We start from the raw sequence: 20,161 nt of genomic DNA on the forward strand, positions 1-20,161 counted from the left end.
ACCTGGTGTGTGTGCAGATCACTGCATTAAAGTGGCAGGACTCGTGCTTTCCTCTAGCATCATAAAACTACTCCCAAGTTTGCAGCCATTTTGCTAGAAACCAAAAAATTAAAGTATTATTTTATGATAGAGGAGATGGTGATTTTTTTTTTCATAAAGTGGCTTTAAACACAGATCTGAGGCTTTTAAACTTTTCTAGCAAGCACCACAACTTAGAAGAGTTGTGAATGAGAAAAGATCTGGTTCATGAGATAATCAGCTAATCTAGTTCTGTTCCCATTCATCATGACATAACATTGCTCTGCCAAACACAGAAGTTTCTACTCTGAAAAAAAAATATGAAAATAGATGATATCTATTTGTTGCTGCATTTTAGTAAGTCATAGGTCATAGTGTGTAGGAGGCACATGAGGTGGCCCTTACAGACATATTGCCTGTAAAATTAGAAGTATTTTGGTTGGTATCTTCCTTAAGGGAGTGTCTGAATTTTTCTGTCAAACTGTCTATGTCCTGCCCAATAAGATTATATTATTCAGTGTATATTTGTGAGATTGAAATGTAGCTCTCATTCGCTGAGCAGTCGCGTTGGTGACAACGTAGTAAAAAAATCAAAAGGCATTTTAAGACAGAAGACATGTCTCAGTGGCTGTCGTGACTTGCAGCGGAGAGGCTTCCAGATGGACTCTTTATGATTAGTTCATTGCTTAACCGTATACCCTTAACCATGAGTTGTACCCAAGACAGCTTCCAAGGAACATATGTTACTGGATGGTTTAATGTAGGAATCCCTATGGATGGTTATGTCATTGAATACAAGAACTCCTGAAAGCTTTTATTTATACCTGTAATTGATCTAAACTAGCCAGTCTAAACTAGTATATTACTAGTGTAATATGTAATAACTATGTAATAACTTCAAATTCCTTCTGTTCTTTTTTTTTTTTTTTTGCATCAGAACTCATGTTTAAAAAAATACCCCAAATTATGAGAGCTACGTTAGTGTAGATTGGTTGAATACAAATGCAAGTGAGGTTTCTTTGTTTAATTAAATGTGAAACTGCAGAGGGGGAGCATTGTGAATGTTCCATTGTTCCCACACATTTGATGGTGTGATTCCCTGATTGTTTGAATTTTACCCCAGTGTTTTCTCAGTGTTCCTAAAAATAACTCACTGTTAAGGAAAGCAGCAGGCACTGCTAAAACATGTAATTTAGTTGTATGGTGAAAGGCAAATATGTGGGGAATAATTCTGGTTTGACCCTCGAGACCTCGGGGATTCACTGCTGCCGTGCACACAGGGAAGCCAAGGGGTGAGCACTGCAGTCAGCGCTGCTGCAGCACAGCTCTGGAGTTATCTGTCACAAAGGAGATTATATCCTCCTTCTTGTGTCATCTGCCTCAGATTGGCACGGGTGCAGGGAGAATTTGCCCTTATAAAAATAACTATCTGAACATCTTCAAAATGAATGTAAGCAGCAAATCAGACTATGCAGATTAAGAGACAGCTTCCAGCTCTTGGAAATGTTATTCTCCCCTTTGCAGCTCATTGTACACAAGAAATACTTCCAGTTAAATGAGCAGCTGAACCTTAAATCTTAAAACGATTGAAATGATTACAGATTGTTCAACCACTTCTGTTCAAAGTTTATTCATACATGAAGATATTCTGGTTTTTAGCACTACAGATGGAACCATTTACCTAACCATAAGTTTCATTCATTAAATATTCAGCAGTAATAAGATCTAAATACTTAACCAGGCTACATTATACAGCTCTGCCTGTGAATCAGCTTACAGTTGGTGGCATATTTGATCATTCAGTGTGAAAAAACTGTTTATCACAGACTGTAGAATATTTATAAAACATAAATTTATGTATTCATTTGAGTTTCATACTGTTTGGTCAGCAAGACACATTAAATGTGACTTTCTTGCATTAAATTGTACTCTCTTTTCCCTTATTTACAGAGATTTTTTTAGACATGTTTTTGGGTACACAGAGAAAAACTATATTTTTAGGTGCAGGAGAGAGATGTAGTAATGATTCACTTTTCAAAATTATATGTCTTGCATTACGTCAGTGAACAGCATCCAAGGGGAAGAGTTCTGCGGCAGGTTTAACTTGCCCTTATAATAGAGCATGGGCAATTGTATTAAAAACTGTTGTTGGAATTTTGGAGACAATGGGAAATTTTGGACCCTGACTTTTACAGAGAGACCAAGAATTTCTAGGGAATCTTTCCTGCTTCTTCTACCTGCCAGTCTTTGCCCAGTTCTGCCCAACCAACCCTCAGTATCAACATATCTTACAATTTGCCAATTTCACTATGATAGAGATATTATACCTCAAAACTTTTATTTTTTTAAAAAAAATCACACTTCAACAATGTCCATATAATCTGCTTATCTCAGAATTTAGGAATACTTATTTTGTTTCATATGAGAAAATAATGTCTTTGTTCCCGCCTTATATATGCATATAGACAAAAGATGAATAAACAGCTGTGTACACACGTGCATTCATTATCTTCTTCATATTTGCATGTTAATACCTGGGAATATATTACTACAAGCAGCTAAGATTATCAGTTTTAAAAAATCAATGTTTTTTTTATTATTAAATTAATTCCTGGTTTGACCTAACAAGATAATATCCAATAGCATTCTTTGAAACACAGATTTTCTCTTGCCAAAGAAATGTTCTTCAGCTTCTGGTGTGTGTGTAGTAATGATGACACCCAGTAGCCAGACAAACCAATTTTACTTCTGCAAATTTGCCCTACTTGCAATAAAAGTGGCAGATAATGTAATTTGGATTTTTGTTGTTGGCATGGAGGGTGAAAGTGCTTTTATGTTCTGCAAAAGCCAAGGTTCCTGTGAAGAGTAGGGGAAATACTTAAATTCATGTGCAGTACAGCCCAACTATCACTGCGATTTATCACAGTGTTTAAATGTAACCAACTTAATTTCACACAAACATTTTTATGCCAACTGAAAGAATTGATTTGATAACTCTTTTTTGAAGATGAGTACTCAGCTTATTAAAACTGCTGTAAATTAGATAGAAGAAGGGGGCATATTACAAAGGGGCTGTGTATCATCTGTAATCTCTGGTACTCAGAATATCACCAGGTCCAAGGCAAGCATATCTGCAGTAGTAATGCTATATAATGCATATATCTGTATGTGTCTATGTATACATATATGTACATATGTACAAAAAGAGAAACACATTGTGCCAAAAACCAATAAAATGAATTTTCTTCATGTATCTTAGGTTTGTATTTTTAAACAAAAACTGTGTTGGAAAAAATACGTTGTTTATTACAGAAAACACTATGTGTGATATTTTAATGAGGTTTGGTGGTGGAGCTGCAAATTTAGCTAAGTTTATGCACAAGGGATTACTTATTCAATTTGCAAGAAACAATGGGATATTTATTGTGAGGAAACCAGATTTTGAAAGTGCACAGCTTTAGTTTTGAGGGCACGATAGAATATTTATCCCTCATTCACTAGGTAGCATTTTTCCCCAGTAAACTGGTCACAAGTTTTCCATAAATGAGGGATTCTGAGGTGAGTACCTCAGTAAATAAATTGATTTTCAGAAATGCTGAAAACTTGCACCCATATTTCAATTTAAGTTATTGCTTAGCAACTACAGAAAGATTTAAAATTTCATGTTCTAAGTCCTGAAAGTCTCATTTTTGGTGTGTTCTATCCTAGAAGGACAACATGCTCTGCTGCCTTGGACTGTGACAACTCACTCGTTTGCCATGTTTTATAGTATTCTTCTAGATAAAGAAGAATAATTGATTCCCTCAAATATCTCTTCTTCACTACTCAGAACCTAACACAAATTCAGGGAAATGCTTTTAAGATGCAAAGATAGGTAGTCAGTTCCTTGTGTGTGTGTAATGTATGGAAATAATTTCTGTATTCTTCTGAGATACAAGTTGAACTTGGAACTTTAGGGTCAACTATTACGGGACTGCTGAAGCTGTTTTCTATTTTAAACTGCTTTTGATTTAAACACACTGCTTTTGATTTAATTCCAGACGTCCTGTGGGCAGTCAAGAAGAGCTACTTTTGTTCATCTGGACTGAAGGAGCTTTGGAATTCATTGATGCATCTGATGCTCTCCAGCCTTTTACTCTCTATGAGTATCGTGCCAGATCTCAAAATTCCGTGGGGTCTGTGGACAGCTTGTGGGCTTCAACCCAGACTCTGGAGGCTTCCCCGTGGGGCATGGGAGCCCCTTGGGCACAAGCCACAGGCGCATACTCAGTGCGGTTGAACTGGACCCAGCCGGTCTCCCCCAATGGTGTCATATCCCTGTACCGAGTGGTCTACCAAGAAAAACACAGCGACCCGACATTCAGCACACCAGCTGTCACAGCACTCACTGTAATGGTAAGAACTGGACCACAAAACCAGTTTTAAGATGTTTCACTCTGCTTTGATTTCTGTTGCATTTTAAAATCTCCCTTAATGCTGGTTAGAAAAGTGAGGTTTCCAATTACCTGTCATTTTGTTGGCTTAAGTTTTGTGTTTGGCCCAATGCACACTGAAACATTTAACATTAATATTGGGCTTCTGGTAGAGGCAAGTAGATTACTCAAAAGCATGGATGTGTCATGTCTGGAGGAGTTAAGCACATGCATTTGTTAGCCTTGCTCTCAAAATACTGTCCTGAACTTTTTGTCTGACTGACAAAATAGTTTCACAGGACCTGCACAAAGAGCAGCAATATCACTCATCCTTGTATAGAATTCTATTTTTTATTTCAGTTGGAATCATAAAGTGAATGAATTAATTAGTAATTACATAGTTCATATATGCAACCCATTTGCATGTTCCCCTCATAATTCATCAATAATAAAGGCAGTTCTACTTTTATTTCCAATTCATGTACTTATATTAGAATGTTAGTTTGCCCTGCTGATCTGTCTTTCCCTTCCCTTTCTTTTCACGTTCTATTCAGTATGTGAAAGGATATATTTGGGAAAAGGCATTGTTTTGTGAACTGACTAGCAACATTGGGTAAACCAGTGAAAGAAATGATTGTGTTTTGTGCATTTACCACTGTTCCTCCCCCCAATATATTGCATTCTAGTCTTTCTATAGCAAGACAGCTTATAAATAGTTGGACTGAACTGTTGTATATTCAGACAGCTTGTGTACTTGGTTGTCTTCTGAAAAGAAATTTTAAAAGTTTAAGGAGGTTGTAACAAAGTTTGGTTTCCTCAGCAATGCCACCTCAAGTTCATAAACTTAGAATGTTTGTAGTCCATGGTAACAATGAATAACAGCAGAAATCCCCTAAATTCTTTATTATCCCAATTTTAAACTATGAAGTTGGCAATTCAAGTAAGATCCCAAAAAGCTTTCTCTGGAATACCCGGTAGTAACCTTTGAGTAACTTCCTCAGACAAATTTCCACATGACAAAATAGAAGAAGTTTCCAGCTTGGTAATCTTACATACCCTTGATCATAGGGTTTCAGACCAGTTTTGTCTAGCTTCCTAAATGGATTAAGTTTGTAATTTTTTTTTTTTTTTGAAAAGGAGTACAGTTTCTGAACTGAGTTATAGGCATAATATACTTTTGCCTTCTGAAGCAGTTGCATTCACATTGCATAGCATGCCAGGCTTTAAAAAGTAGATTGGGATTATAAAGTTCAGTGGCATTTTGGTACTTAGCTCCCTTAACTTCTTGTAAAAAAAATTACCATCGTCATAATTGTGATAATGCACACAGTGATTTCACTGGTTTTAAAACCAGTGAAAAGCCAGGGCTTCTCCTACTACTCTGCTTCAGCAGCGTGCAATGTGTTGGTGAGCATCACAATTGACCTGGCTGGTCATGCATTGCAATGTCTTCTGAGCATGCCAACAACAACAGAAAATGTCCAAGATGGTTGTACTGTGGGCAATAAAACCTACCAAAATGGTATTTTAAATAATGTTGCAACAGTGTGTTTCTTTAACAGCATCAGTTAAAAGCCTTTTAGATTAACAAGCTATTATTTACTGAATTAGTATTTTCCTGGCTCCAAAATCCTTTATTTTCCCCAAACACTATCCTGAATCAAAATGACATTCTGGCAGCATATGTATAGCTGTTCTACTAGCATTGCAGCAAAGCTGGCTTGTATGTTTTTTCTACTGTCCTTTGTCTTGAACATGGGTCAGTTATAGTATTTGCTACCCATTTTTACTTAAAATATTATACTACCCTTTGGGGATAAATCTTTTTGCACATCTCCTCCATCAGTTGCACTCACTTCAAGCTGCATTAACTGAGTAGAATTGTTGCTGATTTATACCAAAGACCTGAGATCTGAATCCTACCTCTTCTGAATATAGCAGAACAGCTAAAGCTTTGAAAGAAAGGTATTGGCATAAAGTGCATGGAGTCCTGTTGTCAAAGATATCTGCAGGAGGTTAGGTCAATTATCCCAGCAGGGAAAAACCTGGACACCAACTTTCAAAGTTATAGATGCTTAAAAATATAATTTTATAATGAAATTGCTGATATACCCTTAACTTTAGCTTTGTGAATGAAATACTTTAATTAAAACGTAATTTTATTGAAGGAACTAGAATTCCAATGATTAAACTTCTGCCCCTTTAAAATATAGCCTTCATGGGTACTAGGCTAAGACATTTAATCTCCTAAAGCATCTCTATTGGAGGTCCCTCATGGGATATGCCATTAGTCATTCTCTCTCACGAGCTTCCATGTTACAAGTAAGACTTAAAGTATTAAGAAAGCAATGTGTTTGGTCCTTTATTTAATCTGTTAGACTCCATTCTTATCCCATTAGATTATTCCAGAAAAAAAAAAGCCGTACTAGAATCACAGTGGCAGATCCCACCCTTGCGCTTGTCCGTTGCACCTTGGTTGCTTGCCCCGGGACTTAAAGCTTGACCAAAACGTACAGGAGAAATACAGTTAAGCTTTTGCTAATGTCCCTGCAGACTGTTCTTACTTGACAGCTTCATTTGCATCCATTTCAGAGTCAAATGAGAAGCATCTTCTGCATTTTCAAACAATTTAACAGACCTATCCACTATACTTTCCCCAAATCCAGCTATTTACTCCTCATTAAGATGTATTTGAGTTAATATGTCAAAGGTATGGCTGTCTAGTACCTTAAGGTTATCACTGACCCCTTGAAATTTTACACTGCCTGTGGAGATAAAAAAATTCTCAGGACAAAAGCTGTTACCCCTGAAATGAAAGGAGGGTGTCCTGCACCATTAGAAGCAATTGACATATACGTGAGCTATTTTGATTCTTCACAGTTAAAGAGCAGCATCACCCATTTCCTTAGCTTGTTTGGCCAGGAGTGTAGTGATAGATGTTAGGTGACAGCGAGTTAAACTGACATTCTGGTTTTTTTGCAGAGCAAAGTCAAGTCAAGACTGGTTAAAGCAGCACAAGTGTCTCCCACAATGTCTTTGCAGTTCATTTTAACCCTCTAAAGCAGGAATCATATTTAGTGTCTTGAAGGCATTAACATGAGACAGATGTGTTTACAGGGGAATGGATTGGCAGTAGGTTTTCATTTACAGAAATCTGCATAAAGTGACTAGATTGTCAAAGCAAGCTTCTCACTCTTGTGAACTTAGGACTTAAGCCTGTGAACACAGAACCCAGAGCTGATTTCATTATAAAGCCAATGAGTGCCTGCCAAATGTCATCAAAGCATCGCAGCTCTTTAACTGCTGTATTCCAAATGTTGCTGTGAGGTAGAACTGTGGGTAAGTTTGGACATTTCTTGATAGACATTTTGTGGGTGCGTAATGCTGTTTTTCCCACGACAATAATTATATCAAGTGTTTGATTGTTTATTGGGAGCAGGAGAATTCAAAGCCAGGAAGATGAGTAAAAAACCATAAAAATATGCAGCTTTATGAAAACACTAGGAGAAATAAAAGCATCCAGAGGGTTAAAAAGAAAAACTGCCTGCTATGTGCAGTGCCCCCCGGTTATTATTATTATTTAGAATTAAGGTCTCCTCAGCCAAGTGTAGATCAAAGTGCAATGTGCTTGTTAGAGGACACAAGAGAGAGGTGTAATCATTATAGGCCTTATTCCTGGAAAATCCTGCACCTATGCACAGGTCTTCTCACAATGTGTTCTGCAATATGGGGCTCTCAGGCCAAACTTATCCTTAAAGGCTTTTTTTTTTGTATAACCATGCCAGCTTGGGGTGAAAAAAATTAATATGTCTCTTAGCTGCTATCACTGCCCCAGCAAAGCCTCTGATTTGGATGCAGCTGTGCTAACAGTTGAGAACACATATTGGCTTCCCTTGCATTATTTGGGGAGATGGTATATAACTGCACTGGCCAAGCTTCTCTTGGCAGGTGCTGTGGCAGGGAAATCTGTAGACATATTGCAGAATAGCAGTAATAAAGACTTTGGTAGGAGGATGGCGCTTTGGCTAACATGATTGTGTTGTTATAAGCAGACAGAATTTTCATATCAAATAAACTGAGTCATAATATTAGGTATAGTTTACTTGTTGAAAACCTCCATATCAAAAATAATATATCAGAAATATTTCTGAATGGCCAATACTGCCATATATTCATGCCTCCTATGCAGGATTTTACAGATATCTGGAATCATGCATCCAGAGTTAGTTTCTTTCTGTTAATTACATTTAAAAATACATAATGCATTCATGTGTAGTCCTTCACTTCTGTTTCCTCATATAGACCTGAGAACATTTGGCAGCATTACAGGTGAGATACCACATAGTGATTAACTTCCTTGTACAGACTATTCAGTAATGCAGTATTCAGTGCTGTGCATGCCAACATTATCATAGAAGTAATGAAGATTGTAACCACAAGAATAGGAAAGAAATACGCCAAGGAGAGGCACCGGCGTATTGCAGATGCCTGGGAAATGGAGTGCACCCTAAGAAAAAAGGATGAGTGTAAGTGAAGGAATCCCTGTACTTGCCATAAATTCAGAAGATGTGCTACTTAGCAATGAGTGAAAGCTGTAAATGGCAGTGGAGGGCAAAAGTTAATTAGGCTACTGTACTGCTGTTAGGCGGTGGAAAGTGGCTACCACCAGAAACAAGATGGCTGCTCAGCAGTGCCCTAATGCAGCCAAAGGATTATCTCCTTAGCTCTGCAAGGGCTTATGGGTTAGGGGAAATCATACACAGATGACTAATTTTTTTATGGTTCACAGACGATCAAAGTGAAATTCAGCAGCTGTTCAGGACAAGTGACCACTCTAACGGCTGTAATATAACCTGCTAAATAGAGAGGGAATTGCATGAGAGCAAGAGGTTAGCTGTGATTATCGGCAGGTGAGTGCTTTATTGAAGTTGAAAGACCATTAACATTGATGGAGTAATTATTTCAACTTGAAAGTAATTACCTTGATGGGTGATAACTTCTCCAGTGTTCCCAGATTTGATTGGACCAAACAATTGTGAACTCTTGAAGCCTAGAAAAATATTACAACAATACTGCAATGTTTAAATTACTAAAACCACTGTTAGAGTATTTTAATTATGCCTAACAGTGAAAAGATTTTAATGTACAACAACTGGTGACCTCTCATGTATAGAGACATTTGCTTTCTAATTTCAATGAAATGATCCTCACCTACTATGTATGTGCTGGGTTTGCAAATGAATCGTTTGACTTAAATGCAGTTTTTAAGATTCAAAGTCTTGTTAGCACAGTTTCAGGAGGGGCTTGTACTCCAATTGCTCTAATTGTTTTATTTGCCAGGAAAGCCCAGTAATGTAAAATGCTTTCCATGTTTTAATCTCTAGAACTGTTAAGCTTACACAGGATGAATACAGGACAAGTGCTTCTTCACATTGAAGGCTGCTTAAAAAAAGTGTGTGAGGCAATCTGTGTCTCACAGATTCTGTTGTTTCCATGCTGCTGCAGAATATGCTGGATTTGGCACTACAGCTCTGTTTAAATAAGCATTTGGATTGGCACTATGATACTCCTCCAGAAACTGATTAAGTGCTTCAGTAAGCCTCACCTATCAAGACAGACACATAGAATTGCCTAATTAGAGCAGAAAGGATGAAATGGATTGTTGCACAACTTTGATGATTTTAAAGTACTGTAGTAATAGAACTGGAGGGGAATGGTGAGAGAGAAAGAGAGAGGCCTTAGCTCTTCTATTTATACCATCCTTGCCGTAAACAAGGCCACTTCACTGTCTCCTGGATGTTTCCGGCAGCTGTAGGAGCATAGCTTTAGACTCTGCTGGAACTCTGCCAGGAAGGAAAGAATCCTTGTGAATTAGGAAGGAAAGGTTTGTCTGGTGTCTGTGAGGTCTTAATATGTTGTCAGGCAACTGGTGATTTGAATTAGTGAAGGTTACAGCAAAGAAGTTTATTTCACTTTTTTTTTTTCTTCCATGTTTTCTCCCTAATTCAGTGTGCTACATGAAGCTGACATAATTTTGTCTTTCAATAAATTTTTGGACTAGATAGAAGTAAAAACACTGATACCATTATGTCTGACCACACCTAACCATATACTAGACTGACTAGGCCAGAGTGCCTGGATCAATAGGTAATTTCTTCTACAAATAAATTAGTTGCCTATTTGGAAAAATCTGGTGTATTTTATCCTTGGGCTTTTCCTTGTGCGAAGTCCATTTCTCATCCATTGTGTAGTCTTTTTTTGATGAGTGAAACACATGTAGAACTAAGTCTTTTGAGAGATATTTATAATGTCTGACTTCAGACACCTAACCTAGTTAAGAGAATGAACGTCCTCTACAGACCATGAAATGTTCAGAACATCTTAGGCATGGACACTGACCATCCTTGTGCTGCAGCTGTTTACATGACACTGCTTTCCTGTGGTCCACCTCTGTGCCACTACTGATAAGTGTCAGTCAAAGAAGGTGGTTGATTTTTACTGTGATTAATCAGCTTTCTTAACCCACACAATGGAATGATGCAGCTTGACAGGTTTAAAAGATGGTGTTCTTTGGCAGAAAGATGGTGGTGGGCAGCACTCTGGAAGTTGTAATCTTTACTGTGTGTGTACCTGCAGCCATGAGAGAATAGGGGACCACCTGACAAAGCTTAAAGGCTGATAACTAAAATGAGATTGCATAAATGCTCCTTATGCTGTTTCTCTATATATGTTTTTATATATGCTTTTAATTTATGCTTTTCTCTGATTTTTTCTGTGTATGCATTTCAGTTATAAGAATAAGATCAAGCTAATCAGACAGTGTAGAAAAACAGCACTGACAGAATGTTTTGTAATTTGTAAAAACCAAATAAACAAAACAGAAAGCTCCACAAAGCTCCATCCTATTAAGTATAATTTGTTAGGAAGATGTAATATGGGGACATTATTCCCTTTGTGCCCAGTTATGTGACTGCACTAAATCAGCTCTAAAAAACAACGTTTTAGCAAGCTACAGATGCTTTTTCATATATAAGTAGAAAATAAAAATTAAGAAGGAGAAGGCAGAAATTTGTTGGGTAATATGTACAGCTGGTTTTCAAATTAGATATCTGTTTAAAAACGCTTAATTGGATTTGACTAGATTTTAATTCACATTTAACCAACGTCCTTAAGTGGATGTATCAGGCAACTCCAAGATAACACTCTTTGTTGGTGAAGTCATAGGGCAGCTTCCTAAAATCCCCAGGGTCATGCCTAACAGTTACAGATACAGGAATTCTTCAGCTGATAATTAGAAAGGCTACTCCTCTGCCCCCATCCTACCTTCCAGCCCCACTTCCCTCCACAGATAAGGTCTTTTATTCAAATTGGCAGAGAAGTGTTATGTCACATGCTTAGATTTCATAAGGAATTTTAGCAAGGAAAGGGTACTTTTGATAAACAGAGAATCCTACCTTTTTTTTTTTTTTAAGAAAAAAAAGGCAGCAAAAGCAAGCCATAGGACTCGTGGGAATTGGTAATATAACATAGAACCTCATACCACTGGGGACTACATTTGAATCTAATCCAGGTCTACAATCACCAAAGTCATTCTCATCAAACAGCCGTGGGGTGTCCTATGCTAGATAAGTTTAGTATTCTCAGCTGACCTCCTGTCCTTTCTCTTTACTGCTCCCTTTTGAATCCATTCCCATCACTCAGCTTCACAGCCTCATTCAAGCTCATCTCCCCTATGCTTGTTGTAGTTTCCCATTTTCTGCCTGCCAAGTGACCTCTCTCTCTCTTCTCTTTTTAGACTTTACGAAAAGCCCTGGAATGCATGTATAATCTTGCCTATAATCTTGCCCCCTCTTCCTTTAGGGAGCAAGACCCTAATATCTGCATGGTGCTAGAAGATGAGTTTATCAACAGAAAGCTCTTTGGGAGTGGGAATGTGTGTCCGTCTGTTAATTTACAGCATTATATAAATATTATTTTTGAGACTGTAATAGCAATTATGGTGAATAGGGCCAGATGGCCTCTGTATCTAGAAAGCAGAATGGCAGTGTATTTTTAATGGACTTAAATGTTACTTTTTGTCAGGAAGCTAATATTAAATTCGATGGTTTAGGTTCCTGTCAGGTGAGTATAGCTCTGAGTTTTAGTTTTTCTTAAAGTAATTACTAATGTCATGCCTGGATACTTTTGCCCACTAAACCCTTTCCTATGGTGGGGTCTTTGTTGTTGCTCTGGTTGTGGGGATTTTTTTTAAGGATGGTTATTGATCTCTTGCTGAGCTGAGATTTCAGTTTTATGCCAGATAGTTTGATTAATGGGTTGGTTTCTGTAAGTGGACTGAATGGGGATAGGAAGCACAAGCCGCTCATGCCGCCAACCCTAACTCCGTCAAGACGCATAGCTCATTATGAAACAGTTATCAAGTATACATGAAAAATTAATTGGGCTCAGTTTGATTCTGAAAAGGATCAGCTTTCTACTTGGCGGTCCCCCCAATCTTTCCAGATGTTGCACGCTAGCCCCTCGAGAAGCAGCGAAGGGAGATGTATTAATACATTGTATTGATTAGATCAAGACCCCTGACAGTTATTTGTAGAGATACCATCTGGCTGCTGTTCGAATTCCTTCACCAAAAACAGGACGTGACATGTTATTAATCTCAACTCTCTAAGTATAGACAGTTGCCTTTTCTGCTAAACCGCATTTTACCATTCCGTAGGAGATGGAGGCAGACCTGAAGGGTGCTGAAATTAAGGTTATTACACAAATTGAGCCATATGGTCCAAATATTTCAGCAAGAAAATTGCCAGGCAATAAAAATTGCTCCTGCCTTCCTAATGGTGTAAATTACAGTTTAACCATGGCTCTAATGATGTCCTTCTGCCGCGCTTAACTACTGTTACATGAAGGACATTGTTTTAAAAATATAAAAAACAAGTAAATGCCAGCAGCGTGTTTTACAATCTGTTAGTGTGTCATTAAGAACACTGTCAGAATTACATAAACATAATGGCAGGCAACCTAGCATACAAAAGAACAAGTATGGAAATAGAAAGTGTCTTGAAAACTCCTTTAGCTTTGTCAAAAGCCCTTTCCCTTCTGGAACTTTTCCAGTATGGGAAAATGTGGCTGCTTATTTATTCCAGTTCTCACACGGGCTCTGATGGAGACTTTAGAAACAGAAAAAAAAAAAAAAACCTGAATATTCCAATGCATTTTGAACAGGTGACAATGGAGGGGTATAAATTTACTATCACATTTTGCTGTAGCTGTATATAAAGTTAACTGGGTATGAAAAAGAAATTCAAAATGTAACTGTCATTTCAAAGTGCAGCGTTCTTTTTATTCTTTTGGATTATAATGGGACTTTCTGTTGTTTTTCAGATTGTTGGGAAAATTGCAGTGTATTAAAATGGTTTCAAAGCTCAAAAGCTCTGTGAGATTTTACTAACAGAGTTGGCAGTCTTAAGAATTAATTTATTAAAAATAGCTGAAAAACAAAAAACAAAATGAAAGTAGTTATCCAGTCAGCATGTGCATTACTGACTGATTCTGATGATCCATCATACAAGGTGGGAATTAAATTGTAAATATATAAATTGAACAATTAGCCAGTATGATTTCATTTCAAAAACAGTCATGCAGCTGCTAAGTTTGTAAAGGGAAAACTCTGAGATGGCCATTCAAAGAGGAAAAAAATCACTGAAGTTTATAATAAATGTTGTTTGGAGTACTGAGTTTGACCCCTCCTGCTTTAAATCATGTGCAGATATTTATGGTTCATATATACCAGCGCTTTTGGTAAATCAGCTTAGCACAGCCATGTTCCCTGCTTGGGATGAGGCTGCCTGCGTGCACATCAGTGGTTCAGGGAATGTGCATTTGGACCTGTCTGTTCCCCAGAGGGTGCTGGAAGCCAAGGGGTCCCGAGCCCCACTGCTGCCACCCCTACCTCCCTTTGCTTTCATCACTCTGGGTCTGCTGTGCCAGCAGAGCTGCTGCTCCCCCTTCCCATGCCCCTTTGAAGGCAGGAACTTCCACACCCTTGCAAGGGCACCCAGTTCCTACTGGATCTTCAGGCCAGTCGAAATGCGCTTTGACAACGTTGAAAGCACAACTGAGCAATGTCAGACAAGGTAAGGGAGATTGCGAGTTAGCTGTCTGGGCTGGCTGGCTGGTGAAGGAGCTGACAGGCAGCTCTGGTAGTCTTCAGACCTAGCACAGTTTCTGAATTGTGTGAAGATCTCATTTGTGTGTGGAGCAAGGAAAAGATGACAGGGGACTTTTAGTCTTGACAAATATAAATTGAGCCCAAACCAGACAGTTAATCAGATTCAATAAAGTTCACAACAGTCTTTATATTTGTCCTTCTTGCTTCTCAGTACCAATACGATCACGAATGAAAACATCCAAGCATAAGTAATTTGTGGTTGGTTGGTTGGTTGGTTGGTTTCCAAAGAAACAGAAGGCAAAAAATAGTAGACTCTTGTGAGGATAGTAGCCTGAAAATTTATCTGCAATGTGTGGGAGTAGTTTACATATATAATCTCTATTAGAAGGAAACAAAGTCCAATTTATGAGTTCATCCCCTCATAAACCACAAATATTTCTCACAGCACCTTGAACTTTTTATCTGACCAAAGTTACACAAATGCATGACAAGGGGGATCTGGAGCATCCAAGTGTATTAATACTCCACTCACAAGGACCCATGATAGATGGATTTTATTGTTTAACTGCAAAACCTGTATTGTATTCTCAAGTCTGTTTCTTTAGCATTCTTTAAAGAAAATCTCTTTGGTCTTTACAGAAAGAGAGAGATTGGTACCGATGTCCCTCTATCAGCATCTCACAGGCCAGATGATTTGGAAAGGATATGCTTGTTGAACTGCTTTATGAGTGCCAAGAAAAACTGTGATCATGGAAAGAAGGTTTCTACCCAAGAAGTGTAGGGCTTGCTGCCAAAGTTGCTGATGGATTCAGAGAAATGTTTCTCACCATATTAGTAGGTGCCATATTACAGCTTTTAGCATATCAAATATCGCCTGTTACACCTCTGGCACCTTTAAGCTGCTCTACTCCTACAACCAAAACTTTGGAAACTGTTCCTTCCTCCCTTCTTTTCCCTTCACCAGCCTTCATTCCTAAGAGCACAGTTTGAGACTATGATGATATAGGAAGCAGGAAGTTCCATCCTGAGGGTCTAGTAGAAAACAACTTCTGTATTTTTCAGATTTTTGTTAGGAACTTGTTTCTGTTTCCAGGTACTCTGAGGGTTCTACAGTCCTTACAACAGGCAGGACTCTGCTTCAGTCAGGTAATGCCCTTTAAAGGTCTTGTATTAATGGGGGCTGTGTGGCTACCCAGGCAAAGCTTTGGGAGACAAACACGTAGATGTTCACTTGAGGCATCCTTTGGCTGATTCAAGAGCAGCAGCTGGACCTGTAGTACAACATCCTCAAGCCCTTTGACTTTGCAGCTGTGGCTGCCTTCTTTGGACTAATCTATGGCTGTTCCACCTTCCTCTTTCATGGTAGCATGTTCATCTTCTAAACAGTTCTGTGCCCACACCACCCTAAGGTGGAGATGATCTGACTGCTGGGGTTGATCCATCCCATTGAGACCCCTGGAGTGTGTTGTCTGTGTGCCAAAAGGACACTGAGGAACAGTATATTCACAATGGGAAGATGTACAGAGGTCCCAGGATCTAGTTAATGTACTGGGGCATAGCACAAATCATTACTTGTGTTGGTTCTGAATTTTGCTCCAAGTATTATTTTTTCTAAGTCCACTTCCTTCAGGTTTGAAAGCATCAATTTATTTTTTTCCAATCCAGAGCAGAATTCCTAGAGTGAGACAAATATTCCATTCAGTGTGGAGATGCTACTCTACTGGCTGCAAAAAAAGACACCAAGTTTACAATTGTCCCATAAGATCAGAATTGCTAATGCACCGTTAATATTGTAAGAGAATAAGGGAAGTGGACTCCTTGCAGTGATAAATTTTCTGTATTTTCACTATAAAGAAAACTTTACACTGCACTAACAAAATGAATGAAACTTTTCAGAGCTCTTATATTTCAACAGGCTTTAAAAAGGAATTAATGTGAAGTCAGAAGGCATCTTCTCCCCGATGAAGTATTATTCTTGTCATTATGGTATAATAAAATTATTTTTTACTGTTTTCTTTCAGGAGTTCAAGACAGATGATAATTTAGATTTTCTCTAATACTAGTCTGTGCTAGAAATACTAGACCCATGATGTACCAATAGATCATGAGATTTATACTATAGTTGTAGCTTAAGACAGTGACATATTTAAGTGCTGAGCTTAATGTTACTGGGAAGTCCAGCTCTAAAAAGACTGAAGAGAGACCCTGAGAGCAAATGGGAAAGAAAACATCACCTTTTCCCACCAGGTAACAAAATAGTTTGAGCTCTAGTTGCCCTGACAACAAATACAGTAGTGCCTTTGAGAAAAAAAAACAGAGTTGAGAACATGTGGCTTTTAAAATAAGACATTTTTGAGACAAAAATTTGCAATAGATCTTTATCATGCTGCAGTTTTTCTCTTTTTGGTCCTGGATAGAAGCATCACAACACCTTGACTTGCTTTGTTAACAAACCCCTGTATTGATATTTGGTTTGAGGGTATTAATGGAAATTTTAAACCACTTGAGTAACACTTTGTTCTTGAGTAACATGATCTTATACTGAAGATAATGTCCAGCATGCTGGCCTGTGCGAGGAAATCAGGAGATCAGGAGGACGTTTGCTTCAGTATTAACTAAATAGACATTTGCTTCAGATTAACTAAAGCAAATCCCTGTTCTGGTTGGATGCCCTCTACATTCACCATGTAGTTTTGTTCTTCTGCTTATGAAGACCCTGATCCAGCATCCTTGAAAAGGCAAATGGAAGGTTACATTGTTTCAGAAGTCTTTTGAGGCCGCTGCAGTTCAACTTCTGAAGCTATGAATGGTTTTGTGTTTCAATAAACAAGAAAGAGCAGATCTGTATGGTCTGTTGCTGTGTGTTGATTAAAAATGTTGCTACTGCCTTTATTTCTCTTTGAGTCTTAAGCGAATTTAAGGAAAAAAATCACAGCTGTGAATGCTATATACTTTGGATGGCACATGTTTTCTGTCTGACAGTCTGTCTAATCTGTCATGAGGAAGAGTGTGGCTTCTCCAACAGGCCATTCAAAACAGAGGTTAAGCTTACACATCAGACTTTCTCATTGGAGACACCTCCTTCCCTCTGTGCAGAGTGTAGGGAGGAACTGAGGACAGTAGCTTCAAAAGGTTTGGGTCAGAATGTAGGAGAACATTGTGACTCTTTCCGATAGTGCCTATCCTCATATTTGGGCACTTAAATACATTTGCAAGTCTGTCCCAAAATGACTAAATTGTAGTAATTTCTCTTTGGATTGCTCATTTATAACATGCATACATGCAGCTAATCAATAGATGAGACAGTGAAACTAGTGGATTTACAACTTAATATGCTGGGGTCGATAATGGGCTGTAAAGACATTTTCGATTCAGAAATCAGCACAGTATGTTCTTTACTAAGCTTACGTGATCTATTTTAATTCTCCAAGTAACTTAAATATCCAAGGAAAATACAGACTCCAAACTAAACTTGTTATGCTTCAGTTTTCAAGTAATATTTCAGTATTTACATATTTCATCTCTTCCCTAACTAATCCATCTGGCTGGTGAAAGCCACAAACAGCTCAGACTTCTTTTTTGGAAGGAGCTTTGCACTGAGAAGCCCAACCCACAGTAGGAGGGACTAATGAAAGGACATAATGAAAGTCTCTGGTTTATTTAGGCATTAACGTTTCAAAGTGAAGCTTAGCTAGCTGCTTTCCTTGTTCCCACTGCAGCAGACATAGCTGTCTGCTTTTCTGTGTATGTATATGAATTCACTGTTCACCTGACAGCATAGAAAATGGGAATGGGCAGTCTGCAGACACAGCTTCATATGCTGTGTCAAGTTGAGTTTCTTTCCAACAGTGTGCCCTGTAAGCTTAAAGTAGAGGGAATTGTACCCATGTGATCCTAGGAGGATCTGGATGTTCATCCATCCACTTTCATTTTGGCTTACTTGGTTTCAAGACTTTAAACATGAAAGCAGATTCTCTTCCAGTTACTCTACCAAACTCCATTACCACTCTTTTTTCTTGTCTTCTTTTCAAGCCTTTCATCAATGTGGAGTTGATTCCAAGCCTTCATATGGCAAGACACAGCTGTGGCAGCTAAGGGACACAGAAATACAGAACTTGTTCTTTATTGGACATTCTTATTTTCATCCACAGGGCAGTCCATGGCAGCTGCAATGGTAAAACAAGAATTATGTTCCTTTTTACCATCCTTTTTACCATGGGGGCTTTTCAGGCTACTCATTAAGGCTCTCCACAAGCTCATACAACCAGCGGGGGCAGGGATCCCTGCCTAAAAACTAGGGGAACATCCCATAAACATCTGGAAGGAAAGTGTCAGTTCTCTGCTCAACCTCTCAGTATTTTGATGGGAAGCTGTGCTTTGCTGAGGAATATGTCCCTGAGTGTACACCTAAATGTGTGTCTGATCAATACCCCCTGCTAATATTCAGAAAATAGGTTGGACTTCCCTCCAGGCACAGAGAGAAGTCATCCCTCTCTTCATAAACACTGTGTGCTTCTGGCCTTCTGCTGGTGCCTGCTCTGTACAAAAAGGTGCAGAGCAAATCCCCTTTTCCTGGCTTATACTGGCATAATTGGACTGCACCTTTCCCAAATGGCTACCTGCATACTTTCCCTTACTTTCAGCCAGTCTCTGCTTGGAGAGCAGGCATCTTCATGTAGGAAGTGAAAAGCATTGAGGAAAGTAATGGAAAACCTGGTGAAGAAAAAAACCTTTTGAGAGATTGGGGTTTGTACTTTTTGGCCCTTCATTTTTTTAAAATACCCAGTTCATTTTAAAGGTGACTTTTTAAGTTCAGTCACATACTCAGACTAAACTTTGGCCTTTATAATGTAGCTCCAAGTAAATTGTTTGTGCTTACCTTTTAATGTCTCTCAGAAGTGATTACATACAGAGCAGGCAAAGTTTGAATGAAGAGCTAGGACTGCTCAGTACATGGCAGAGAAAAAGGAATAAAAAATAGGAAGTAAAAACCTTTTAGTCTCCTTTAAAATGCTGCTTTTATTTCCCATTGTGTTGGCAGAAAGCAGGGATTTAAAGCTGTGAATTGCCTGGAGGCTGTGCTATCTTTCTCTACTTAGCAGCAGTTAGAACTGCTCTTTTTTTGCAAGTTTTGGGTGAGAGAGACAAGGACTCAGAATGATTGAGAAAAGGGAATAAACTAAGCTTGCATTTAACAATAATATGACACATCTATTGTACCTGTGTAAAATGGGATCTAAACCAATAACTATAGTTTCCTGAAGCTGCACACAGGAACGGAGGGGGATATCCTGAGACTAAATTAATTGTTTGTAACATGATGTGAGATCCTATGATGAAAAGTGATATATAACTGCAAAGTCCTGATTTTATGGAGCACAACTGACATTCAGTGACATTTTCAAGGAATCTGATGTGGGAGTTCCCCTGCAATCTGTGTTAAGATTCAGACTGCACTTGTAAAAGTACCCTTAAAGATTTTCTTCAAACTCTTTTTGTCTCTTTACCTTTCTCTTTCCCTGTTAGGGCTGTTGAGCTGTGCAAAGGCAAAAATTGAAAATAA

The 20,161-nt window shown here is 38.4% G+C and overlaps 1 protein-coding gene across 16 annotated transcripts in view; it reads left to right on the forward strand.

Annotated features, from left to right (window-relative positions):
- USH2A (usherin) overlaps positions 1-20,161 on the forward strand; it is a 392,736-nt gene that overhangs the window by 330,554 nt on the left and 42,021 nt on the right. For all 16 annotated transcript variants that reach the window (XM_068185676.1, XM_068185675.1, XM_068185673.1 and 13 more), the window contains one exon: positions 4,059-4,413. In XM_068185676.1, coding sequence (XP_068041777.1) covers positions 4,059-4,413 — 355 coding nt within the window. The remainder of the gene's footprint in view (positions 1-4,058; positions 4,414-20,161) is intronic.

This window comes from Anomalospiza imberbis, chromosome 3, assembly GCF_031753505.1.
Source record: "Anomalospiza imberbis isolate Cuckoo-Finch-1a 21T00152 chromosome 3, ASM3175350v1, whole genome shotgun sequence".
NCBI lineage: Eukaryota > Metazoa > Chordata > Aves > Passeriformes > Viduidae > Anomalospiza > Anomalospiza imberbis.